At 41.0% G+C, this 25,067-nt stretch overlaps 1 protein-coding gene across 1 annotated transcript in view; it reads right to left on the bottom strand.

Annotated features, from left to right (window-relative positions):
* The window catches only part of zgc:162952 (PKc_LIMK_like_unk domain-containing protein), a gene marked incomplete at its 5' end in the record, with an annotated part of 44,091 nt that extends 20,780 nt beyond the window's left edge, over positions 1-23,311 (bottom strand). Inside the window, 3 exon segments of the mRNA XM_034199280.1 lie at positions 9,356-9,477; positions 13,009-13,202; positions 23,248-23,311. Coding sequence (XP_034055171.1) covers positions 9,356-9,477; positions 13,009-13,202; positions 23,248-23,278 — 347 coding nt within the window.
* Positions 23,312-25,067: the final 1,756 nt, after the last annotated feature.

Below are 25,067 nucleotides of genomic sequence, written 5' to 3'. Positions count from 1 at the left end.
CTGTACAAAGAATCAAGAAAGATATTGGTTTAAATGAATGAAGTATTGACTTGAATACACTGATATACATTCCATTAAACAATACTAAATACTAGATCACCTACACATCAGTGAAGTTGAGGGTTTTTTCCATGCAAAAAGTTACATTTAGATGATAACAAGCAGTATGACTTTGTCAGCTTTCTAATTTAATGTATTGAAGGCAAAGATATTTAACACATAGTGAGAACTGCTACTATTTATCTCTCAATATTGTCTGTAAAAAACGTGGTAAAAGTTATTCTTTCAGTGAGACAACAGAGCAAGCTTGCACTACGTTTTGATAACAGTTAAATATTATTTTGATAATAACATATATTTCAATGTTGATGAACTTCATACTGTTCATTCATAATCTGATTGTCTTTGTAGCTCATTGTTGAAATAAAAAAAAAACATTACAATTACAAAATAATTATATTTACAGCCCCTAAACACACAAACACACCGCTTTCATAAATAACACACTTGTTCTGCAATAATATGTTTTATGTTTCCTGTCATTTTTGTTAGGAAAGGACATGCCTGAAAGACAGGACATTTTCTCCTTCTCTGAGGGTCAAGAAGAACATCCAAGAGGAACATTAAAAGCTGATGTTATGAGATTTTAAGACCAGTAAAGGACATTCACTAAGAAACTACTTTTATTGTAAAAACAGTCAGCTGATCGAATGCAGCTATTTCCACATCTACACTCCATCCGCTGATTATTTCTATTTGCCTCACTTTATGAGCTTCACAACATGTACCTTGTTTTGCAAAATCACAAATAAATGGGGCCAATCTTCAGTCAGATGTGAATGTGTAATCTAACATTTTCAGTAAGAATAATGGACGAAAGGAGTGCAAATACAATTTATTGAAAGGTGAACCAAAAGTTAATCAAATGTTTTAAATAAAAAGCACATATGGACAGAAGGTGTAAACCTATTAAATGTATTAAACACATTTAGTCAAATAAAGTGACCGACTAGGCCTGTGCAGTTGGTATCAGCTTTGCCCAGCATGGGCTCCTCCATCAGGCCTGGTCCTCCTCGCAGAGGAAAGACCCTCAGTCCTCTCCAAACCAACAGACAGGACGTCCATCACACGGAGGTTTCTCCCTGAAGTCTCTGCTGCTCTCTGGACACCATGCTGTCTCAATCCGTCCACACTGAATATGAGAGGGGGAAAATGAAAATAATAAATGCTTTAGACAATAAGAAACATAAAGTTGACTGTTGAGTTGCTCAGTTTTTTTAGATTGTCAATACTATTACTGTATAACTAATATCTCAGGTTAAGAGGCACATTCAAATAAAGATTGGTCTTTAAATATATTTTGTCTTTTGAATTGTTTGTCTAAAGTCAAGGATCTATAACTGGTACTTAGTTTTAATGATACAGTCTGGTTATTATGCTGTTTGGAGGAGGCCTCACAGGTAAGAGCGCTAACTAGCTACCATCACATGTACCTTAGCTTGACTTAAATGTATTAAACGTATAGTTAAGTGATATCAAAATATAAATAACTAATGTCATGCAAATATATTAATATTTGCTTGATTCCAGTGTTGCATTTAGTACAATTGCATACAAACGTTAAGGGGTTTTAAGATTCTGAAGTATTATGCTAAAAGCTCAATAACTTAGATTATTATTTACAGTTTTGCTGTATAGTTTAATGTCCGCTTACCTTAGAAACATAAAATGCGACGGCAGCGTGCAGATGGGGAGCATGTTAGCTTAGCTTGGTAGCTTCAGCTAGCTCTGGAACTTCCAGCTCGGTGGCAGCAGGTCCCGCCTCGGCTCCGCCTCTTTGCCCTTATTTGGAGCAGGCTGGAGAAGGCGGGAGTTGAACTCTGGCGTCACTGTCGAGCTGTTAGTGGCCGACTCCGCCTACTAAGGGCTTCACGGCAACTCTGCAGAATCCTATGGGTGACGTCACGGACCCTACGTCCATTTATATATTCAGTCTATGGTCGTCACACAACAGTCGGCCGTTCACGGAAACAAACGATTATGACGGAGAAATGATATCGTGAAAGTTACGGTGCTTATTACAGTTTTTCTCGATTGCTAACACACATTTTTTTTTAAATTGCTCAGTTTCTCAGAACACTAAACACAATTCACAAAACCACACACCCAAAGTGCAAAACACCTAATTTCTCCTGCTAAATGAAGAACTGCACTCAAAACTACAGAAACACTTTCCAAATGCAAACTTTAGCACCACATATAACACTTCATTCATAATACTGGATGGTTTGACCACCCAACTACACACTGCTGAGCATACTCTAAAGCACTTCCATCTGTTCTGGGCTGTGCTCTGTACAGAGAGGGTTCTGCAGAGAAAGATTGCTGAGTTTACAGAAATACAGTAAATGAAGAAATACAAATGAGTTGTTGAAAGAAATCACATTTTATTCAAAGATAACATTGTGCAACATGCATCTCAGCTCATAGCTACTATGCTTCGGATCTCTCTAAGTGCGATGGCATTGTTTGCCAACACCCAGTTTGTAACTGCTGCTTCCTGTGCCTCATTGAACATCCTTAGCCTTCCACCTCTTTGTTTCTCAGTCCTTCAGATAAACAACAAAGATATAGTGGTTGGTCAGTGTCTGTGTTGCATCAAAGTAACTTTACCACAGTACATTGTGCAGGATGTTTGTACAGTTATAGTCTGCAACATGCCAACATTTCAATTACAGTAATGAAGTAAATACGTTTCACACAACAGATATAAGCACTGATATATCATGAATTATGCAGAGCTACAAACTGGTAACTAACCTGTGTTCATGTCTAAGTGTCCGGATTACAGAGGCGACAGTACATCGGCTTAGATTAGGCTGAACCCTCCGTCCAGCCTCTCTCATCGTCACACCATGGTTGATAACATTTAATTTCATTAGAGTATTCTTCTTTGTCCACGTCCTCTCCCTCCAGCTCTACCTCTACCTCTCATTCTTCCTCCTCTCACTCTCAGCCCACCTCTTCCTCCTCTCACTCTCAGCCCACCTCTTCCTCCTCCTCTCACTCTCAGTGGTTTGCACAAAGTGCCATGTTGATTTGCAAATTGTGTGAAAAGCTGAAAACGTGTTTAGAGTTTTGGAGATTTGAGCTGATGTTTTGCTCTTTGAGTGTCAGTTAAAATAATTGTGCTTTATGTATAATTTTAGTGTGGTAGCAATCGAGAAAAACTGTAAGCATTTTTAAAACATATGTGGCAAGTTGCCAAAAGTGCTTTGTTTTGAACGTTCATCAGTATTATAATCAAAAAGAGAAATATGAACGTTAGTTTTTACTGAAATGATCAAATAAAGTCAACATCTCACAGTCTTTACTGAGCTGTGTGGGGTTTGTTCAACTTTTAAAAGATGTTTGAATGGTGATATACACAGTGATAGATGGTAAGGACTAACGTTTATAATAAATACATTTGTATTGATTTTAAGATATTTTCATAGTTCATACAATAATACTTATTGGGATCATTTATTGTATTAATGTGGACCGGAGGGAGAGGGTGACGAGCATAAGTTTCACTTTCCTTTTTTATTTCAATTCCAACTTTGGTCATGAAGAATATGTTTCTCTGTTGTCCACGTTCATAAAGCATAAAGCAACAGCATCAGAGCACAGAGTCTCTAGATGAGTTTACAGTAGTCCCTCGTTCTTATTAAACATCCATGTTGTAGTCCGCTGTATAGAAAACTGTAGTTTCCATAGTTTCCGGCCACAGCAGCAGACGCACATTCATGACGTCCACTGGCGCATCATAAACACGTCAGATAGTGAAAGTGCATTCGGATTCTCTAAAGTACCGCGGTCTCTTCTCCTAAGTCCTTTTGAATTCTCCTATCCACTATCCCTTAACCCCGTGACGTTTCACTCAGAGGTCAAGGAATAGGAGATAGGGTTAGACGTTAGGAGCTGATTTTTGGATTATCGGAACGCAACCCAGCGGAAAGTTTGTCTCAAAACTCTGTGTGTGTAAAAAGACTATCCACAAGCAGAGAATTGAGATCCACAAGCGCATTTTTGGTCGACAAATACAAAATGGATTCACAAATGCCTGATCGAAAGTTGTAGATGTTAAAGAGATATTCAAAGATCTTTTTTTTTATTTGTAAAAATATTTTGCGTATTTGCAGATCCGTTTTACATTTGCAAATTTATTTGTGAGTTTGCAAATCTTTTAAATGCATTTGTGGTGTTTTACATTTACAAATCACATATTTACACAAATTATTTTTATGTTCACACAAATAGTTATGAGACATATCCAAGCCCATAAGGCATGCACATACTATTTAATATTAAAAGAAAAGTTATTACAAACAGCATGAAATTGTGTATTGTTGGAAATATTTTACAAGAAAATCTTAATCAACATTTTGATTTGAGTATGCACATTACTCCTGTATTATTATTCTGATATGGAGATATATCAGGGTCATACGTTTTGATCATTAAAAAAAATGTATCCACCAAATACAATGATGTATTCAAAATAAAAATAAGTATTTAAAATAATTTTTCAGGTTGAATATTATTTTTGATTGAGTTCAGCAATTCTTTTGAATAAAATATGTATTTTCATATTTCACTTTTATACATATATAAAATATATTTGAATCCTTATTTTTTTCAGTTGCAGATTTTACGTTTTCAGATTCAAAACCAATATGTTTTCACTTCCAGATCTTGTTTTTTTCTTTCAAACGTTTGGTCCTGATGTTGCTTGGGGGGGAGGGGCTTACCAAAGAGTAGTTTGGCATCCTGAGTGACAGGAGCCCTCCCTCTGTCATGTTGCCTTCATGGATGTTAGCGCGAGAAATATAACTCCACACTTTCTATACACAATACTCCCGTGATTGGTGGTACACAAAACTGATACCAGCGTCAAAGTTCCATTAAGCGAGCTGTTGAGCATCGTAGTTCAGAATCAGATCAGAATCAGAATACCTTTAATAGTCCCACAGAGCCAAACATGTACGTTGTTAGAAAAAGAGCCACAGACAGCTTAATGTTACATATGTTACATGCATAAAAAAAGTATTAAAGGTCCCATGTCATGGCCATTTCCACTGATCATAATTCCATTGTTGAGGTCTACTAGAATAGATTTATACTGTGCAATTTTCCAAACTCACATTGGTTCGCATACAGCACCTCTGTAAAGTATGTGTATTCACTCTCTCCACTAAACGGCTTGTTGCAGCTCTTGCCCCCCCCTCCCTGTGAGCCCAGTGTGCTCCGATTGGTCGGGACCAGTCGGGACGTTGTGAATCGCGCTAAGCTCCGTGGAGGTGTGATTTCCTTGTTTAGCGATACACAGCGAAACACAGCTGAGCACACACAAAGTCACAGCCGAAGTAAAAACAATAAGTGTGGCTTGATATTGAGTAAGAAAAAGGTTGATAAACGCTGTAAGAATGGGTCTGCAGAGAGAATGGGTCTGCAGAGAGAACGGGTCTGCAGAGAGAACGGGTCTGCAGAGAGAATGGGTCTGCAGAGAGAATGGGTCTGCAGAGAGAACGGGTCTGCAGAGAGAACGGGTCTGCAGAGAGAATGGGTCTGCAGAGAGAACGGGTCTGCAGAGAGAATGGTTCTGCAGAGAGAATGGGTCTGCAGAGAGAATGGGTCTGCAGAGAGAATGGGTCTGCAGAGAGAATTTCGCCGCGATCCCAACTGTCTGTTATCAGCCTGCAGCCAGGGAGGAGAGATCAGCAGAGCTGCATGCACTGAGTGTGTGTGTTACGTTCCCTCTTTGCTAGGGGTAAGAAAGGGAAACGACACGACCAGTTTGTAATTGGTATTGGTTACCGGTGGGTTTATTTATGACGGCAACTGAACAAAACAATGATAAACACACGAACAGCCTGGACCAACAACGGACCAAACTGTTACGGGTTAACAACAAAGGACTCCAAAAGAGAGTTGCACAGTAGGCTACAAAAGAAAGAACGTACCTCACTTCTAAAGTGGAACAAAACACTAAACAAAAGGAAACTGTGTGGAAACAAAGCTGTTGCTGATCAACCGGTGCTAATCACCGGGGTCTAAGCAATATACACAAATGCTGATCTACAGGCGCTAAGCTAACCTGGGTCTAAGCTGTTTCACAATGTCACTAATCTAAATGCGGGTCTACAGGAGCTAAGCAACCTGGATCTACGCAACACACACACAAACCCTACTCTAAACACAGAATACCACGACACACTGCTAACCAGTGAGATCGCACAGAACCCTACAGAATATACTGCTAAGCAGTCTAACGAGGCACAGACAATACACTGCTACGCAGTCTAACAGAATCACAGGAGGAAGGCTTTGTCACAAGTAGAGGGTTGAGGCATCTGTCACAAAATACAGGGCCTCCAGACGGATGTTCGTGCCCAGCCTTTATCCTCCTCCCCCGGATGACGTGGCAGCAGCGGGCAGGGCTTGAGTGACGTCTGTCCAATCCCCGCGAATGTTGCGAGGTCGGGACGGCCACTCACAGCATCGGAAGGCACAGCTCATTTGCATACACACAACGTTAAAGGCACAAGGTAGCAGCGGCTGTAACAGTGTGTGTGAGGAAGTCTGTGGATTGGTCAATTTGGACCAATCAGCGGGGGCTTAACGTAACGGCTCCGCGGACGTAACGTAACGGCTCCACGGATTGGTCCATTTCGTTCCGGGTACGGTTGATATCATGCGTACCCGGAAGAATCAAATGGACAATGACGTATCTCCAACGAGGCGTTTTGGGGAGGTATTTTCTGTTTTAGAGTTTTACTCGCTACATGGTGTACTTTGAGGGTTTTTACTCTGCACACCGTTTACATGCATAAAAACCTTCATAACACACAAGGGGACGGGTAATAACCAGAAAAGCATGACATGGGACCTTTAAAGTTAAGTTAAAACAAAGTTATATAATAAAAAATATAATAAAATAAAAAGTTATACAATTTACAAAATACACATCCTGTAACAGTTCTGAGGATTTAGCAGCCAGGTATATATTGCACAGTTTTTAACGGCATACATATATTTATATATATATTCCAAATATTGCACATAGCCTAGTTGGTATTTAACAGCAAGGGGTGTTATAGTCTGTGTTGTTGTGTGTGTGTGGGGGGGGGGGGGGTCTACTAGGGGCCGTGGTGGTTGTATAGTCTGACCGCTGCAGGAAGGAAGGACCTGCGGTATCTCTCCGTGAGACAGCGGGGGATGGCGTCAGGTCCACCAGAACAACCTGCTGGCTCGTTGCGGATGCGTAATTTCACATTCTAGAACAGTTTATTGCTCTTATACCGCGATTGTTGCCAACTACGATGCTCAACAGCTCGCTTAACGGAACTTTGATGCTGGTATCAGTTTTGTTTACCACCAATCACGGGAGTATTGTGTATAGAAAGTGTCGAGTTATATTTCTCGCGCTAACATCGATGAAGGCAACATGACAGAATGTCACTCAGAATGCCAAACTACTCTTTGGTAAGCCCCTCCCCCCAAGCAACATCCGGACCAAACGAAAGCGGAAAAAAGATCTGAAAGTGAAAAAAAATGTGAAACCTGAAAGAACAAGATTTAAAACTGAAAAAGTAATTGTTTTGAATCTGAAAACATAAAATCTGCAACTGAAAAAAGTAAGGATTCAAATATCAAAATATGTATACTAGTGAAATGTGAAAATACATATTATATTCCCAAAAATGATATCAAATACTTGTTTTTATTTTGAATACATCATTGTATTTTTCAAAGTTCAGGATAAAAACTTGAACTTTCAAATAAATTGTATTTTTTTGAATGATCAAAACTTATGACCCTGAAATAGCTCCGTACTCTGAAGGGACTCCCTATCAAACAAAGAATATAAATAAAAATGTGCCTCCCAGCCTACAAAGCCCTCAATGGTCAGGCACCATGTTATCTTAAAGAGCTCATAACACACTACTGTCCCACTGGGGAATTGTGTATCAAGCTCCTCTTCTGTGGAATTAGCTTCCAGTTTGGGTTCCGGAAGCAGACACCCTCTCCACATTTAAGAGCAGGGTTAAGACTTTACTTTTCGATAGAGATTATAGTTAGGGCTTGCTCAGGCTTACATTTAACCAGCCCTAGGTACCCTAGGTATCTGCATGCTCTCATGTCCTCTCTATCTCTATCTCCGTATACCCAAAAGTGCATATTACTAGCATCCAGGACATCATCACTGAAGTTTTACTGTCTCTCACCAGGCACGTTACCACTATTAAAGGAGCCCTATTCTGCTTATTTTCAGCTTCATATGATACTTTTTTGCTTCCAATGTGACATGTTTCCATGCTTCAATGTTCAAAAAAACTCCAGCAGACCATTTACATGCACAGAAACCTATAACACACTACAGGAATGGGAAAACCGATAGAGCATAATAGGACCTCTTTAAAGGTTACGTCTGGATTGTGGCAAGCAACACCTATTTCACGTCCGTCTGTCCTGGGAGAGGGACCCCTCCTCTTGTCTCCCTAGGTTTCTTCCATTTTTCCTCCTTAATTTAGGTTTTTATTGGCAGCAATTAATTGAACGCTGCAAGGATCAAAGGCCAGAGGGTGTCGTGCTGTACACGCTGTAAAGTCCCCTGAGACAAACGTATCATTTGTGATGTTGGGTTATATAAATACAATTTGATTGAATTGATTGATTGACGCAGACAGACTTTCATTTGTCCACAATAGTGTAGGAATATAATGAATGAAATGTATTCAACTGTATAAGTGAGTTTTAAATGTAGCTAAAAGTTTAAAACTGGTAACATATTGAGTGACTGTCCTTTTGGTACTGTGTTTCAGACACCTGGTCACATTTAAATGAAGATTTTAGCAACAGTATTGCGTTGGCTCCTGGCGTGTACCAAGGACATAACAGATAAGCTTCTCTCTGATAACCTTACCACTGTAATCTTGCTAAGTGGCTAAATTAAGATTGCGTATGCAAACATCATGTCTGCCTGGCCTCACCCTTTATATAACCGCTGTAAGTGACAAGGCCAAGGTTCCTGTGCCTCAGTCCTGTAACTAAAACACCAAAGTAACAACAGTGAGCACCATTGGACTTCACAGGCACAAGAGATCTGTGGTTACATAAGAACATTAGTCATTCTGTTTAAGAAGAAATACTACTATTTCTTTTCAAAATCTAATGCTATCATACTCTGTAACTCTGGTTCTAAAAGCTGCTGTGAAACTACAGTTTGTGGAGGTGCAGAAAGAGTGAGAGTGTGTGTGGGAAGGTGTGGAGACTGAACGAGTTGAGGGAAATCAGATTATTTATGTGTTACCTGACAATGTTGGGGTGGGAGAGTTTCTGCAGCAGGCTGATCTCTCGTACGATGCTGTCCTGGTCCACGTCATTTTTGTAGATCTTCACCACCATCACCTTCCGACTGGTGCTGTGCATCACCTGAAGGACATGGTGTCCATTAGAGACTAAGACAGTGATACTGGTGCATGGTGTAGCTGTAGTGATGGGGAGGCTAGTAGTGGAAACAGTGTGTTCACTAACTTCTATAATACCGTGCTATTTTAGAGCACAATTGCGTCCCAATGAGAAGTATGGCAAAATGCACTATGAGTACCTGCATGGACTCATACTGGTCAACAAGGTAAATAATGTAACTTTGCACACTTCTCACATTTAACTTACTTGGCTTAATTCAATAAACGTAGAACTATGCTGGTGTGTAAAAGAAGCCACCATGGATCTGTTGTGTTAATTGAGCCATATGTAACTATTTGGTACTGAGAAAGATTGCAGATAGCTAGCTACTGTAGCAATGATTATTAGCTATCCAGCTAACAGCAGCAATCTTCACTTCTGGTGAGGGCACAGCGGCGACAATTCTACCTGGTTATAATTCACACACTGCAGAAGTGTCCATGACGTTGAAAATTCAGTGTACTTGGGGAAGAATCCAAATTGAGACACATAAGATTTCAAAAGTGTATAGATAGCACATTTTGTGAGAGTATTTTGTCACAATTTACTTTACTTAGTTTTATTTGCATATTCATATTTTGTGTTAATATTTCTCTATATTTGTATTGTTATAACAGTTTTAAAATAGTTTTTTATAATAGTTCTACTTTTGGCCCGGCTCGGTCCGCTGACGGCCGGCTCGGTACGCTGACGGCCGGCTCGGTACGCTGACGGCCGTTGACGGCCGGCTCGGTACGCTGACTGCCGGCACCGCCCTTAGTTTTTTTAAACGGCATCATGTAAGTTGTGCTGACAGGCGACAGAGGTCCACAGTTGCCCTGCAGCGAGGCTCCCCCCGCCCTCCCGTAGACAGTTCACGAGCTCAGTCACTTCATAACACCAAAGATGGGTCGCGGTAAACGCTCTGAAGTGAGGCTCCACTACACTAAAAAAGAAAAAGACAAGGCACAGTGTAATGTCTATTAATAGCTTGCCAAATGCATAGCTCAGTTAAAATAAAGCACAGCTATTATGCAATACATTTTTTTATTTGTAAAAATGTCAGTTAAAGCTTAAAAGAATAAAGATATGTTTGTTATCTAAACGTTTGACCTCTTTCTTTTATAAGTTTGGAATCGAAACGGGGAATCGATAAGAACCGGAATCGATAAGCAGAACCGGAATTGGAATCGATACATTTCAAACGATACCCATCCCTATTTATAGCTCATTTCACCAGGGACAAACTATTTAGAAAACTCAGTAGCAGAAAAGCAGCTGGCCCTGACAATGTCTCCCCCTCCACTAGGGTTGGGAACCGAAACTCGGTTCCAGATGAGAACCGATAAGAAAATGCCGGGTACCGGGTACCTATACAAAATACACAATTTCGGTTCTGTTTAACGGTTCCTTAACGCGGTAGACTAACGCTTTAGTATTGCAAAGAAAGCCTACATATCTGCACGGACGTAGGCTAAGACTACGTAGCTATCTGTAAGGACCTGTAGTAACGTGGCGACGTCATGCATCAATGGAACAGCAGCGTGTGATTTGATTTGTTTAGATACCCAGCAGCATGCACGGCTCGGCTCAGTCACCTCATAACACCAAATATGGATCGCGGTAACGGCTCAAAAGTGTGGCTCCACTACACACAAAAAGAGAAAGGCAAGGCAAAGTGCAATGCCTGTGGCAAGCTAATAGCTTGTTCGTCCGGTTGCACTTCTAATTTAAGCAAACATTTAAGACAGCACGGCATCGAGATAAAATAATGTACAGTCTTTAATGGCTTGCGGTCTCCGAGCCCGAGTATGGCATCAACAGCCAGCACTAGCACCCCGGACCCGCCGCTTACATGTCCAGAAGTGCCAGGTACAGCTAGCCGCGACACACCGTTCTCTTTGGCATTAAAAGGAAAGCTGACCAGAGAAAAACGGACGAGTTTCACAGAGCGGTAACAGCATTTATTGTCAAAGCAAAGGGCTACATCCCTTCCCGGTTGTCGAAGCTCCATCATTTAGGTATGCAAGGTTAAAAAAAAGTGTGATGATAGTAGGGTACTTGAACAGTAAAAACCAGTTACTGTTATAAAACTTATGTCAGTAGGTTTCCTGCAGCTACCTCAGTTGAAATAAAGCACAGCTATTGTGCATATTTTATATTTATAAAAATGTCAGTTAAAAGCTTGAAAAAATAAAGATATTTTTGCTATCTAAACATTTGACCTCTTTCTTTTACAATTTTGGAATCGATAAGAACCGGAATCGATAAGCAGAATCGGAATCGATACATTTCAAACGCAGTGTAACATCAGAAATGTATTCGGACAAGTAAACTGCCAAACTCACTTGTCCATGGACAAGTACCTTCTAAAAGCTTTTTCTTACACTGATTTATACCTAGAGTTCTGTGCTAAGTGCGTTAGCATTTTTTCGCTCAGGCGGGGGCTATGGGGCTTAACAGGTTAAACGACTCCAGACCCGTCGCCCTGACCTCTGTGGTTATGAAGTCCTTTGAGCGCCTTGTCCTGTCCCACCTGAAATCCATCACAAATCACTCATCGGACTCATCTCTGGTGGAGACCAGTCTGCCTACAGGTGGGAGCTGGACCATCTGGTGACCTGGTGCAGGGACAACCACCTGGAGCTCAATGCTCTCAAGACAGTGGAGATGGTTGTGGACTTTAGGAAGAGCGCAGCCCCACCCGCCCCCATCACTCTGTGTGGCTCCCCAGTAACTGCTGTGAAGTCTTTCCGCTTCCTGGGCACCATCATCGCCCAGGACCTCAAATGGGAGCAGAACATCTGCAGGAATGTCGGGCAGGGAACATAGTGGCCGACCCCTCCCGCCCTGGACACAAACTGTTCACCCCCCTCCCCTCTGGCAGGAGGCTGCGCTCCATCAGGACCAGAACCTCTCGCCACCTGAACAGTTTCATCCCCTCCGCTACCGGCCTCTTAAACAAGGCCCGGCCCCCCCACTGACACTTTACCTCAGCCACAACGCAGACTCTATACGCATTACATTAATGCACACAATGTTTAAATATTGCTTACTGCACATATTTTATATTCTATAAATTATTGCATTCTATTTCGATGTAAATTACTGCTTATTTTATTGCTATTTTACTATATTTTTATTACAGTGTTCTTAATATAGTTCGCTATCTGTGTAATTTTTAAAAATGTTGTTTTAAATGTGTATGTATGCACCATGACATCAAGTGAAATTCCTTGTACGTGTGAACCTACCTGGCAATAAACCCGTTTCTGATTCTGACAAACCCTAAATGTGTCAAAAATCAGCTCCACTCTTGCACTGGTGACACATTAGGAATCATGTAAGGTCTTCGCCTAGGCTGAGTATTGCGCCCTATGTTCTCCAAAGCTGGTGGGCCAATCATGGAATGCACAAGAATGTTCAAATTAGTGTGTCTGGAACAAAGCATTCTTTGATGGCAGCTTACACGTAGGCCGGCAACAAGGCAACACATAGAGAGAACAGAGAGAGTACCTTATAGACTTTGGAGAAGAAGCCAGTCCCGATCAGCTCAGCAGTAAAGTTTTCCCAGAACTCCAGTTTTCTGACAGCTGTGCGGAGCTTCTGCCAGCGGTCCTCATGGTAGTACTTGTCGGAAGACTCGCCGTACTGGGTGGGACTGGTGGGCTCGGGGTTCACGTCCACATCACACATTCTGGTGATGTCCGCTGGGAAAGTACGGACACATTGACACAGGTTAGTCTGAAGACAGGGAAATAACATGCAGCACAGTTTGAGGCCGCAAATTAACCCAGGGACTCTCTGTTTAGGGTTCTTTTCTCCATATGGTGTAACCTCTGACCACTGGACTATAGAGACAAACCAGGACTTTTTTCTTGAACTGGAATTATTCATTCATTTTCATGATTGACAGAAAATGCAAGCTGTAAAAATAATCACTCAATAAATCAAAGGTGGAGCACGTATTCACTTTGAGTCAGTTTCGAAACATTTCAGACCATGGATTGGTTGGTTTTGGCGTAGGTGATCATCAGTGATCTCCTCGTGAGGGCGGTCTGGGCTCGCCTTCACTCAAACTCTCGAGATGTTTGTTTACAGTCAGAATGCATTTGACCCCACCCTCCAAAACAACAAGGCTTATGCCGGTAATCTACTCCAGTACACCAATGCACCGACCGAAGAACAGTCATCGTGTGAGTGTGTGGAGGTAGGCACCCATGATGAGAGCTAAACTCTTACAAAAAACTAGAGGCATTATATATTTTATTAAGATTCATCAGCACATTGTTTTCTATTGGTAGTCTATATGCTTGCTGGAGCTAGATATTTGTTTTATATAATTACATTATATTATATAACTCTATAACTGTTGCTGCCCGGCAGGAAGCTGGCCCATATCCATATCCCCCTGGACCCTAGTCAATAAACTAATTGTGACCTGCTCCATCAAAATCTGTCGCATTGACCCGAAGACACATTTTGAGTTGTATACAGTACACTATTGGAAAGAGGAGATTCCTAGCTTTCTTGAGATCAGGATTGTTTTTGTACTCCAAATATTAAGCGAAATATGTCACATTATATAATAATATAAGACTGTCACCGAGTCATCATTTTGAGAAAAAGGCCTTCAAAGTTTCCTCTTCTCTGGAATCCATCGATCTGATTGATTATTAGCAAATGATCAAAATACTACAGAGGGTAGATATTTTCGTTTGGATTACTGGTCTGAGGGGAAGCTCGCGAGTGTGTATGTATACGTGTGTGTGTGTGTTTGTGTAATTTTGCATTTGTGTGTATTGTGTTTGTTTCCCGGGGAAAACCCTCACGAGAAACACCGGCTGTTGTTATGCCTGCTGTGACGTGAAGTTACTCCGTTCTCCGCTTGTAATTATGCCGAAGCTTCAAAGTTGTATTTATCATCTGAATTTGCCGAAACAAGTTTAATATTCTGAAAGCCAAGACTTTGTTTATTTGAAATCAGATGAAAATAAACTGTAACGGACCCTGCCGTGTTATCTATGATTATTATACGCCTTACATTCATAATTTCAGCGGAGGGAGGGGGGCGGCGCTGCGTAAGAGCAGGGTGCAAGTGAGAGGTGCCTGTCATCTTCCCTTTACAAGCTTCAAACATGTATTTATCGTGTGATTTTGGAAATACAAGTTTCATATTCTGAAAGCCAAGACTTTGTTTATTTAAAATCAAACAAAACACCCGAACCCCGAAAAACTATTTGTTTACGCAAATCCACGTTTATTTTGAAATGAGCCGTTGAGACTTCCGACTGATTTCAATAGAGCGGGTCACAATTATCAAATGTACTGTAACATAGACCACAGCGCCACAGTTAGATGGCTAATGAAACATATAGGCTGCCACATGTAAAGATGACAAGATAGCAGTGTTATTTTGATCGGCTGATGATGGAAGGATGGATCGGGTGAAATGCTGCCCCCCAATTTCTTTAGAGCAGGAAGATCACCTCTACTGTTACATTGCATCTTTTGAATTGGGCATATATGTGCAACACTGCTGAAGGGCTGAAGGGCTAACTTGCCCAGAACATGGTGTATAAAAGGGGCCCTATTATACTTTTGTGGGTTTTCCTTTTCCTGCAGTGTGTTATATAGGTTTTTGTGCATGTAAATGGTCTGCAAAGAACACAATCCCAGTGTTCCCTCCAGAGGGAATTTCTTTCCACACCCCCCCTGCCTGAAACGCCTCCCTTGGACTCCTTTGTTTACTTCTGTAACATAGTGACATCAATATGTAACACTGACGCTTTTATTGACTAGCACACCAACTCATTGTATTTGATAGGCTAAGGGGTGACATCTCTAAACAGTTGACCAATCACAACAGAGCCGGCCAGCTAACCAATGAGAGCAGACTGGACTCTGGTTTCAGACAGAGGGTGAAAAGAGGTGCTGCAGCACAGGCAGTATGAGAAACATAAAGAGCCTTTTGAACATTAAAGCATGGAGACATGTCCCAGTAGAGACACTACATACTGATATGAAGCTGAAAATGAGCACAAAAGGGCCCCTTTGATGGGACTTCAACTAAAAAGGGACAGGCACATCAAGATAAAAACACACACTATAAATATTTATATTCTGTATCTGCTTTAATATCTCCCCCAACAACAGTTTCCTTGCACACCTCTGCTAACTGGTCACGGCAACACAAAAGGACAACCTTTAGGGTAATTTGCATTCACCAGTATGAAAGGACCCTGAATAGAAGAGAGGCTCACTAAAGGTCTAATTTCACTCTCCCACTTATTAACTGCGTGGATGAGGGTAAGTGCCTCCACTTCAGAGTGAAACAAAGACGAAGGTGAATCATTTGAGTCTAAAATAGAGGCAGGACTGACGCATACAAAGGCTGTGAGTGAACACACATCCACATTGTGCCCACAGAGCTTACACACACATTAACACATGTAGATACATTTGAATTGCAGTTAGGATGTCCACTCAAAGAAATGTGTGCGTCTTTCACTCATAACATATATTCAACAAAGAATTGCATAATGTTGGGAGCATTAAAGGAGTCCCCTCTGTAGCACCTTAGAAACGTCACCTCCCACAGTGCTCTCTACTCCTCATACAGGGGGTGGTCCTGACCTCATTCAGCCACAGAGGACTGCTGTGCCTACACTGAAGGTCAGAGTTTGTTCACCACGACAACAGCCTCTGTTGCCTTTACAATGACGCCGGTGGAAAGCACACACTGACACGCTAACACAATTGGCTGGGTTTTGTCAATCAAGCCGGGGGAATGAACCCAGCTTTGTCAAGCAGCTTTTGTTCACTGGGCTTGGGACTAAACAGAAAGGCTCCTATACTGGCAGTCAACCTGGCAGCATGACAAGCTTCACCATACTTTGGATTTGACCGGTATTCACCTGCTATTGTCTACCTTGCAATATTCATGTTGTTTTGATGTCTGAAAAATACATTTTCCTGATCAATCCATTAATCTGACATGTGCCATCTTAATAGGAAAAGCACACATAAATGATATAAGACAATCTCTGCTGTAAAAACAAGTATATTCATCACAATAGAGTGGTGCAGTGATGACATATTTTTTTAGGCAGACTTGGAAGTTAGCATTGCAAGTTCAACAACAAAAAACAAAGGGATTTCCCCATTGGATTTCGGTATATTGCAGAAAATAAACATTGTGGCCAACACTAGTTTATGATACTTCGTTCAGAACGATAATCTCCACTTTGTGATTTTTTTTAAAGGTTAACGTAATCGGCAGAAATAAAACGTTTGTAATGATACAAACTACGTCACTGTCCCATGGCTGCCCGTCACCACCGCTAAGCTAAAGATGGCCTTGTGCCGATGTGATGATGTATAGTAGTTTATTTATTTCCTTGTTAGCAACCATCATTTGTATGATGTGTACAAGCTTCAGAGATTCACCTGTAGGGTATTTACTTTAGAAGTATTTTATGTCGTAAAACAAAACGTGATAATCTCCTCAGCTTGTGTCAACCACAGACCAGACTTTTGGCGTCTAACCAAGAAACACGTTCAACAAACCATTGACTGTGAGACATGGGAACCGGAAGTGGTAACATGTCAAGTCATTTCTGGGTTTTAGGACTCATAACTGGGAACCATTGTTGAAAGTATTCAAAATGTTCTTATTTTAACAAATCAAAGCCTAAAACCACCTATGGATCAATAACAAGTATTTTCCATAGAGCTGCGTTCTTCTTTTGAGAATGTGTGTTGAAATCATCATCATCATCGTCTACCCCCCATGAATGCTAGCTAGCAGTCGAAGGTCAAAAAGTATTGAGAAACTGATTCCTGGTTGGTCTTTTACTTGGATTTCTTGATAACACTTTTAAACGTGGATTTGATTGGATAAATTAAAAAAAGCAAGGGTATTCCATTACAAAGTGCATATGTCTTGTATGAAAGCAGACAATGGACTATTTGCACATTCAGCAGAAGCACATTAGTATTATTGTGAGGTATGTCTTTGGATACCAAGCCCCAAGAAGAGCACTAGGTTAATAGGGAATTTTCGTAGTGGCCAAATGGTGGAATTTTATCTTAAGTGTCGATGCCATTGGGCCCAAAAACACTTTTTCCCATTGAATTACATCGGGAAGCAGATTTATATAAAAGAAACGTAATTGAAGAAGCAAAATAGGGCTTTTTAAAACAGTCTGTAGATTCACAAAGGATTCATTTAGCTGTTGTGTTGTCACTGACTCAGATTTGTTGCACGCGAGCCAAGGTGTGATTCTGCAACAGCTCCAGCTTTGTGATTCTTCCCGACATGGGATGTGAAGTTTACACAGGCAGCATGCAGGGAAACCTGTGTGGGTGGAGGGGGGACTTGTACTATCACAAGTCACTGTGAGGTTGACCTGCGTCTGACTCACACACCATCAACAGGAATACCGGGGCTGGCCTTCACCACGCTGACGTCCTCCCTGCTGATAAGGAATGCTGCTGATGAAATCTCAAAGCGAAAATCTGTTAGCACCAAAACAACATTTTTCCCCTCAGGATTTTCTCGGAGTATGGTCTGGAAGATCAGACTGGGAATTGTCGTAAAATCAAAGCAGAGAGCTAGTGTGTGTTTATACATTCATACTGCTACTCCTTCCACACAGCCTCACAGAAGAAAACACACTTTAAGCCAAAAAGATAAAGGTCACAGTGAGTTAATCTGCTCTTTTAACACCAGGTACAGTGGGGCAAAAAAGTATTTAATCAGCCACCAATTGTGCAAGTTCTCCCACTTAAAAAGATGAGAGAGGCCTGTAATTTTCATCCTAGGTACACTTCAACTATGAGAGACAGAATGGGGGGAAAGAATCCAGGAAATCACATTGTAGGATATTTAATGAATTAATTGGTAAATTCCTCGGTAAAATAAATATTTGGTCACCTACAAACAAACAAGATTTCTGGCTCTCACAGACCTGTAACTTCTTCTTTAAGAGCCTCCTCTGTCCTCCACTTGTTAACTGTATTAATGGCACCTGTTTGAACTCGTTATCAGTATAAAAGACACCTGTCCACAACCTCAAACAGTCACACTCCAAACTCCACTATGGCCAAGACCAAAGAGCTGTCAAAGGACACCAGAAACAAAATTGTAGACCTGCACCAGGCTGGGAAGACTGAATCTGCAATAGGTAAGCAGCTTGGTGTGAAGAAATCAACTGTGGGAGCAATTATTAGAAAATGGAAGACATACAAGACCACTGATAATCTCCCTTGATCTGGGGCTCCACGCAAGAACTCACCCCGTGGGGTCAAAATGATCACAAGAACGGTGAGCAAAAATCCCAGAACCACACGGGGGGACCTAGTCAATGACCTGCAGAGAGCTGGGACCAAAGTAACAAAGGCTACCATCAGTAACACACTACGCCGCCAGGGACTCAAATCCTGCAGTGCCAGACGTGTCCCCCTGCTTAAGCCAGTACATGTCCAGGCCCGTCTGAAGTTTGCTAGAGAGCATTTAGATGATCCAGAAGAGGATTGGGAGAATGTCATATGGTCAGATGAAACCAAAATAGAACTTTTTGGTAAAAACTCAACTAGACGTGTTTGGAGGAGAAAGAATGCTGAGTTGCATCCAAAGAACACCATACCTACTGTGGAAACATGGGGGTGGAAACATCATGCTTTGGGGCTGTTTTTCTGCAAAGGGACCAGGACGACTGATCCGTGTAAAGGAAAGAATGAATGGGGCCATGTATCGTGAGATTTTGAGTGACAACCTCCTTCTATCAGCAAGGGCATTGAAGATGAAACGTGGCTGGGTCTTTCAGCATGACAATGATCCCAAACACACCGTCCGGGCAACGAAGGAGTGGCTTCGTAAGAAGCATTTCAAGGTCCTGGAGTGGCCTAGCCAGTCTCCAGATCTCAATCCTATAGAAAATCTTTGGAGGGAGTTGAAAGTCTGTGTTGCCCAGCGACAGCCCCAAAACATCACTGCTCTAGAGGAGATCTGCATGGAGGAATGGGCCAAAATACCAGCAACAGTGTGTGAAAACCTTGTGAAGACTTACAGAAAACGTTTGACCTCTGTCATTGCCAATAAAGTATTGAGATGAACTTTTGTTATTGACCAAATACTTATTTTCCACCATAATTTGCAAATTAATTCTTTAAATATCAGACAATGTGTTTTTCTGGATTTTTTTTTCTCATTCTGTCTCTCATAGTTGAGGTATACCTAGGATGAAAATTACAGGCCTCTCTCATCTTTTTAAATGGGAGAACTTGCACAATTGGTGGCTGACTAAATACTTTTTTGCCCCACTGTATGTGTTAGTGTACTTGATGACAATCTACCATCCCAGGAGACATATGCTGACACTCACAGGAACATGGGTTCTGTCCAATAAATGACAAAACAGGAACTAAACGCCACTAAAGAATTGGGATTGTGTTGAGAGTCAGGGTGTGGAAACAGCATCCTCTGAGCCTCAGTGACTTCAGGACTAAAGTATCTAAAGGACTGGGCACTGCACCACGGCAGAGCATCAATCTGACTTCCACTGCCCTCCAGTCATGGCATGTCGGGCTGGGGCCACATGCATTACAGCTGAACACTAAAACTAGCCTGAGCCAAGCCACAGTAGCTGTTAATTTCTTCATGGATTTTCGAAAGCGAAGTGACGTTCCTGTCAGAGCTGCCCCAAAGCCTTGGTCTGCAGGGTTCTGGATGCAGAGCTGGCAGGACGGATCAGTACTGTGGGGGATCGGATGACATCGGATCAATGAGGGACGACCAGAGCTAGAGCACACATAGCTGTGGCTTCCCACTGGACCACAATTGGCGGGGGATGTAGCAATGCAGAGTTACGCCACTGTTGCAGAACATGAACCACATATTTATTTTCAAATCAAGGCACATTAAAAATAAGATTACGAGCTTCAGGAGTTTCTACTCAGTATAAAGGATCAGAAGTGAGAGATTCCTGAGGCACACATAAGTGCATGGTAACAGAAAGTGATCCAGCCTCATGGTCCGTGCGTCAATGCGAAACCAAACCTGCCAACCGAAGCTCATAGTCCGAGGATTTCGAGACGTTTTCTGTCAAGGCCAGATTATACAGGCTTCTTTAAACTGGTGTTGAGCGTGAACACTGACCTAGAGTCTGCGGGTTTTTTGTAACTGAGGGCTGCTCTTAGTCAGAAAGTAAGGATAGGAGAACATAAGGCAATGGTTGTCATCTTGCTAATACAAAAACTGTTCCTCTCCCCTTTTTTGGGTGAGGTCTGCTGGTGAAACCACATTTTCTATAGTCAAAGCCTAACTCATCAAGTTTGGGAAGTTAGGGCCAAGGTAGATTTGTTCAAGTTAGGTTCGGCAATTTATTAAAAAATCCTTAAATTATTCAGGATTTGCGCAATGTACATATCTCGTCTACCTCACTCCTTCATTGACTGCACTAGGGGCGATAGTTATTGACGGGGGGTTACCTTGGTTGGTGATTGGCTAAAGGTTACACAAGCCAAAAAATCGTTATGACATCATGAAGTGGACCAAATCTGATCAGCTAATTTTCAGACAGGTTTTTATAGAAATGGATCAGGACAAAAAAAGAGAGAATCTTTGTTCCTGAAACTTTCAGAGTCTCTTTCCACAGAGGGGACACATGTTGATGTAGAAGAGACATGAACAAATGGATTTTGCATAATAGGTGGAATTTAATATATGTATTTATTAATAACATAGAGTACAGGGAATATAAATATAACTTATTTTTAGCAAGTCAGAACTACACAGTAAATATGATTCAAACACAACAGCTGACACCTGCCAGGTATTAAAGTCCCACCGACGTCGGACATATGGACACCTTATATGTACTTTTATGCCTTTTTTTTATTTATTTTTGTAGCAAAAAAGTAAATCTAAATGTCTTTAACTGCATTAACTGCATGTGCTCAAATCTGTATGGCACAATGACAATAAATAACCCCTTGAATTTTGACTCTGTCATCGAATATATGGTCAAATCTACAATCCAGTTGTTCCAATTTCCTGAAGCCTTCTACTCCAATCAGATCACCAAGTACCAATTCCATCGTAACTAAAGATCTACAGAGGATAAAATAAATGCTTATTAATTGAAAAAAATAACACTTATTCCACCCCTCTTAGATTGTTTAATACTCCAAAAAGGCATTACATGAGGTCTGCCTTGAGATTGTAACACCTGTATTGCATGGTTATACTCATATATCCAGTGGGCCAGTTAACTAGCAAAGATACCTATAGGGGTATTTTTTCACACCCTAACTGCGTGAGGGGTATTATCAGAGAAACACACTTTGTTCTATATTTTATTATACTTTTATAATTTTCTAATCATAAATCTATCGATCATAAATCGATTAGATTTATGATTAGAAAATTATAAAAGTAGGGTTCACATGTGGAGATTATCCGGCTGAACAAAACGTGATCCGTCTCTTAAATGTGTGTCAACCACAGACCTTATTTCCAGCTATTTTCCAAAATCCTATGGAGAAATTGCATTGCGTTTTTGTCGAAGGATCCCATGCGCAGCTTACTTCCGGGTTTTAGGATGTGTCACTGTGGCACTCTTATTACCTTTTGAAAATAACATCTCACTTGTAAAGTCAAGCGAGTGGGATGCAAACAGTGTTGGAGGTCAAGCATAATGTGAAAACAGCACATTCCCAAAGTTCAAGTTGTCAAGTTCATGCTATGAAGGAACAAAACAAGTCTGTGTTCCAAAAGACATTCCTGAATGCAGCATTTGAAGCATGGAGAAATAGGGAGCTGTATTGGTGCTTAGTCTTTAGGGCCTCACAGACAGATTAGGGATGTAAAGTCCCTGACAACAGTAAATAAAGGTGTGTAAACCAGAACACAGGACCCCCTTTGGGTTTGCTAGAATGTTTTTGCTGTGTCAAAAGAAATGCAACAAGTTCAAAACACGTCCACTGAGGGGGTGGTTTGGAAATGCAGGTTGAAAAACACTGGGTTCATCCTTTTATGGAGAGACATGACCATCAATACTCTCTCTCTTATCATTGTCATAAAGAAAAGATGATTCCTTTACAGGGGCCCTGTTATGCTTTAGGGGTTTTTCCCTTTCCTGTGTGTTATACAGATTTGTGTGCATGTAAATGGTCTGCAAGTTCCATCCTTTGGACTTCTTTGTTTACTTCCGTGACATAGTGACATCACTGTGTAACACCCGCGTTAATATTGGTTAGCGCTCCAACATATTGTACGTGATATGCTAATCGTGGGACATCCCTAATCGGTTGACCAATCACATCAGAGCAGACTGGGCTCTGGTTTTAGACAGAGGGTGAAAAGAGGTGCTGCAGCAGTATGAGAAGAAGAAAGAGCTTTTTGAACATTAAAGCATGGAGACATGTCCCAGTAGAGACACTACATACTGATATGAAGCTGAACATTTGCTGAATAGGTCCTCTTTAATAAATATGTATTATTTGTAAAAGCTCTGGCCTGTACAGGAAGTTCGAAATGGAGGACAGGACTCTTCTCACCAGCACGTTTAAATAGGCAAACAGAGCAGAGCTAAGGATTATTGCACACAGTGACCTCATCACAGACACACTGTAACTGCTGTGTGGCTGACATGAAGCGCTGCAGCCCTGCACACGTCTCAGGTACATATGTATCATGGTTAGTACATAACAACATGAACAAAATATGAAGAAAAATGTCTCAATACTTACTCCATTGATTTGATAAGCTATTCATATGCATCTTGCGAGGATGGTGGAAGCCTCTGTGCAGAAACTGAGGAGGAACCACATACATGCAACAGCACATGAGCACACAGCACAGACAGGACTGTTACCACAACAACACACACTGTAAGGGCAACACTGAAAACATGACACGAGGACACATGACGATCAGACATCGCAGACACAGTCAAATAAACACGGAGTGTAAACCTTTCAGGATGGCAGCACAAATGGGGCGAAGCCTGCGAGCTAGTTCAGGCAGTCAACTGGAGCACCAATGATACATTAACACGTGACGCGCCTCGTCCCTCTTACAACCAACCAAACACATTCTCCTAAACATGCCGCTCTATTTAAGCTGCCAGGTTTTCCTGCCTCTGCCTCGCTCATGCTGCTGCTGCTGCTGCTGCTGCTCTCCTGCCCCCCCCCCCCCACCTTCCACCTGTAGGCTCGGGGATAGTTATCTAATCATCACTCAATGTTCTTTGTAAATCTGTGGAGTGATGAGGCCCGAGCCTAGACGCCAAACTCAAACTATATGCTGCTTCTAATACACATTAAGAAACACGTGAGTTGTCTGGCTGAACTTCTCACATCGTGGTCTGAACAGATATCCATTACTTTCACAAAACAATCTAAGACCACTGACAAAGACAGGGATGGATTCAAACTGATCTGAGGGGTGCTGTTGAGTAGGGCTGCTCGATTATGGCAAAAATCATAATCTCGATTATTTGGGTCAATAATTTTAATTGCGATTATTAAATGCGATTATTCATTGACTTTGAAAACATCCATTTATTGTATTTTAAAACAAATACAAATAATAATTTGAACTATTTAACTGTTGAATTATACGTTCACGGTAATCAACTGAAAAACCAATACAAAATAAAATAAAATAAATTATACATTCATATCTACATTTAAATAAATAATATCAAAATAATATATACCAATAAACAAGATCAACAAACATGTTGCAGTGCACTGTCACAACCTACTGAAAACTCCTTAACATATAGCCAACATTTTGGTTCAACATATTCCACTCAGTTAAACGTTGAAGGCTGGCCCACCGTCATGGTCCAGAAGTAACAGGAAATAAATGTTGAACTACAATTTAAGACCAAATAAAAACGTTTGGGCCACCATGGCAAATGCTGGTAGGGCTGCTCATGTCGTCTCTTAAAGATGTTTTTGCTAGAAACTAGGGCTGCTCGATTATGGCAAAAATCATAATCTGGATTATTTGGGTCAATAATTGATATCACGATTATTAGAAACGATTATCCATTTACTTTGAAAACATCAATTTATTGGAGAAAATTGTTTTGAACAGTATGTTTTGAACAGTTGATTACCCTGAACTTTAAGTAGAACTAAACTGAAAAACCAATACAAAAAAAAGAATTCATAAAAAAAAAAAGAATTAATTAATAATAATAATAAAAACATAATCGTTATATTTCAATGACGTTGTTTTCGTAATCGTAGCAAGCCATAATCGTAATTGCGATTACTGTTGAGCCCCCCACAACTTATTTAGCTGAGAAAGCAATAATGTATACCCTACAATATGTTTGCTATGTGTCAGTTAAAAAGAATAGCTGCAAGTTGTCCTGAGAAAAGATGTGATCAGCAGCTAGTCTCTAACTGTGTCAGTCTGTTTGCTGCTAGCAGGTCACATTCAGTGATGTTACTGTATAAGGGTCCTGCCAGCTGGAAACAACGTTGATTAGTACACGTCTTATTTGAATACTCAGTTCTGATTGGTCAATTTCGACTATTTCTCTATATCTAGA

This window comes from Gymnodraco acuticeps, unplaced genomic scaffold (assembly GCF_902827175.1).
Source record: "Gymnodraco acuticeps unplaced genomic scaffold, fGymAcu1.1, whole genome shotgun sequence".
Lineage (NCBI taxonomy): Eukaryota > Metazoa > Chordata > Actinopteri > Perciformes > Bathydraconidae > Gymnodraco > Gymnodraco acuticeps.
The sequence above is the reverse complement of the archived record's forward strand: the minus strand, read 5'-3'. Positions and strand labels throughout refer to the sequence as shown.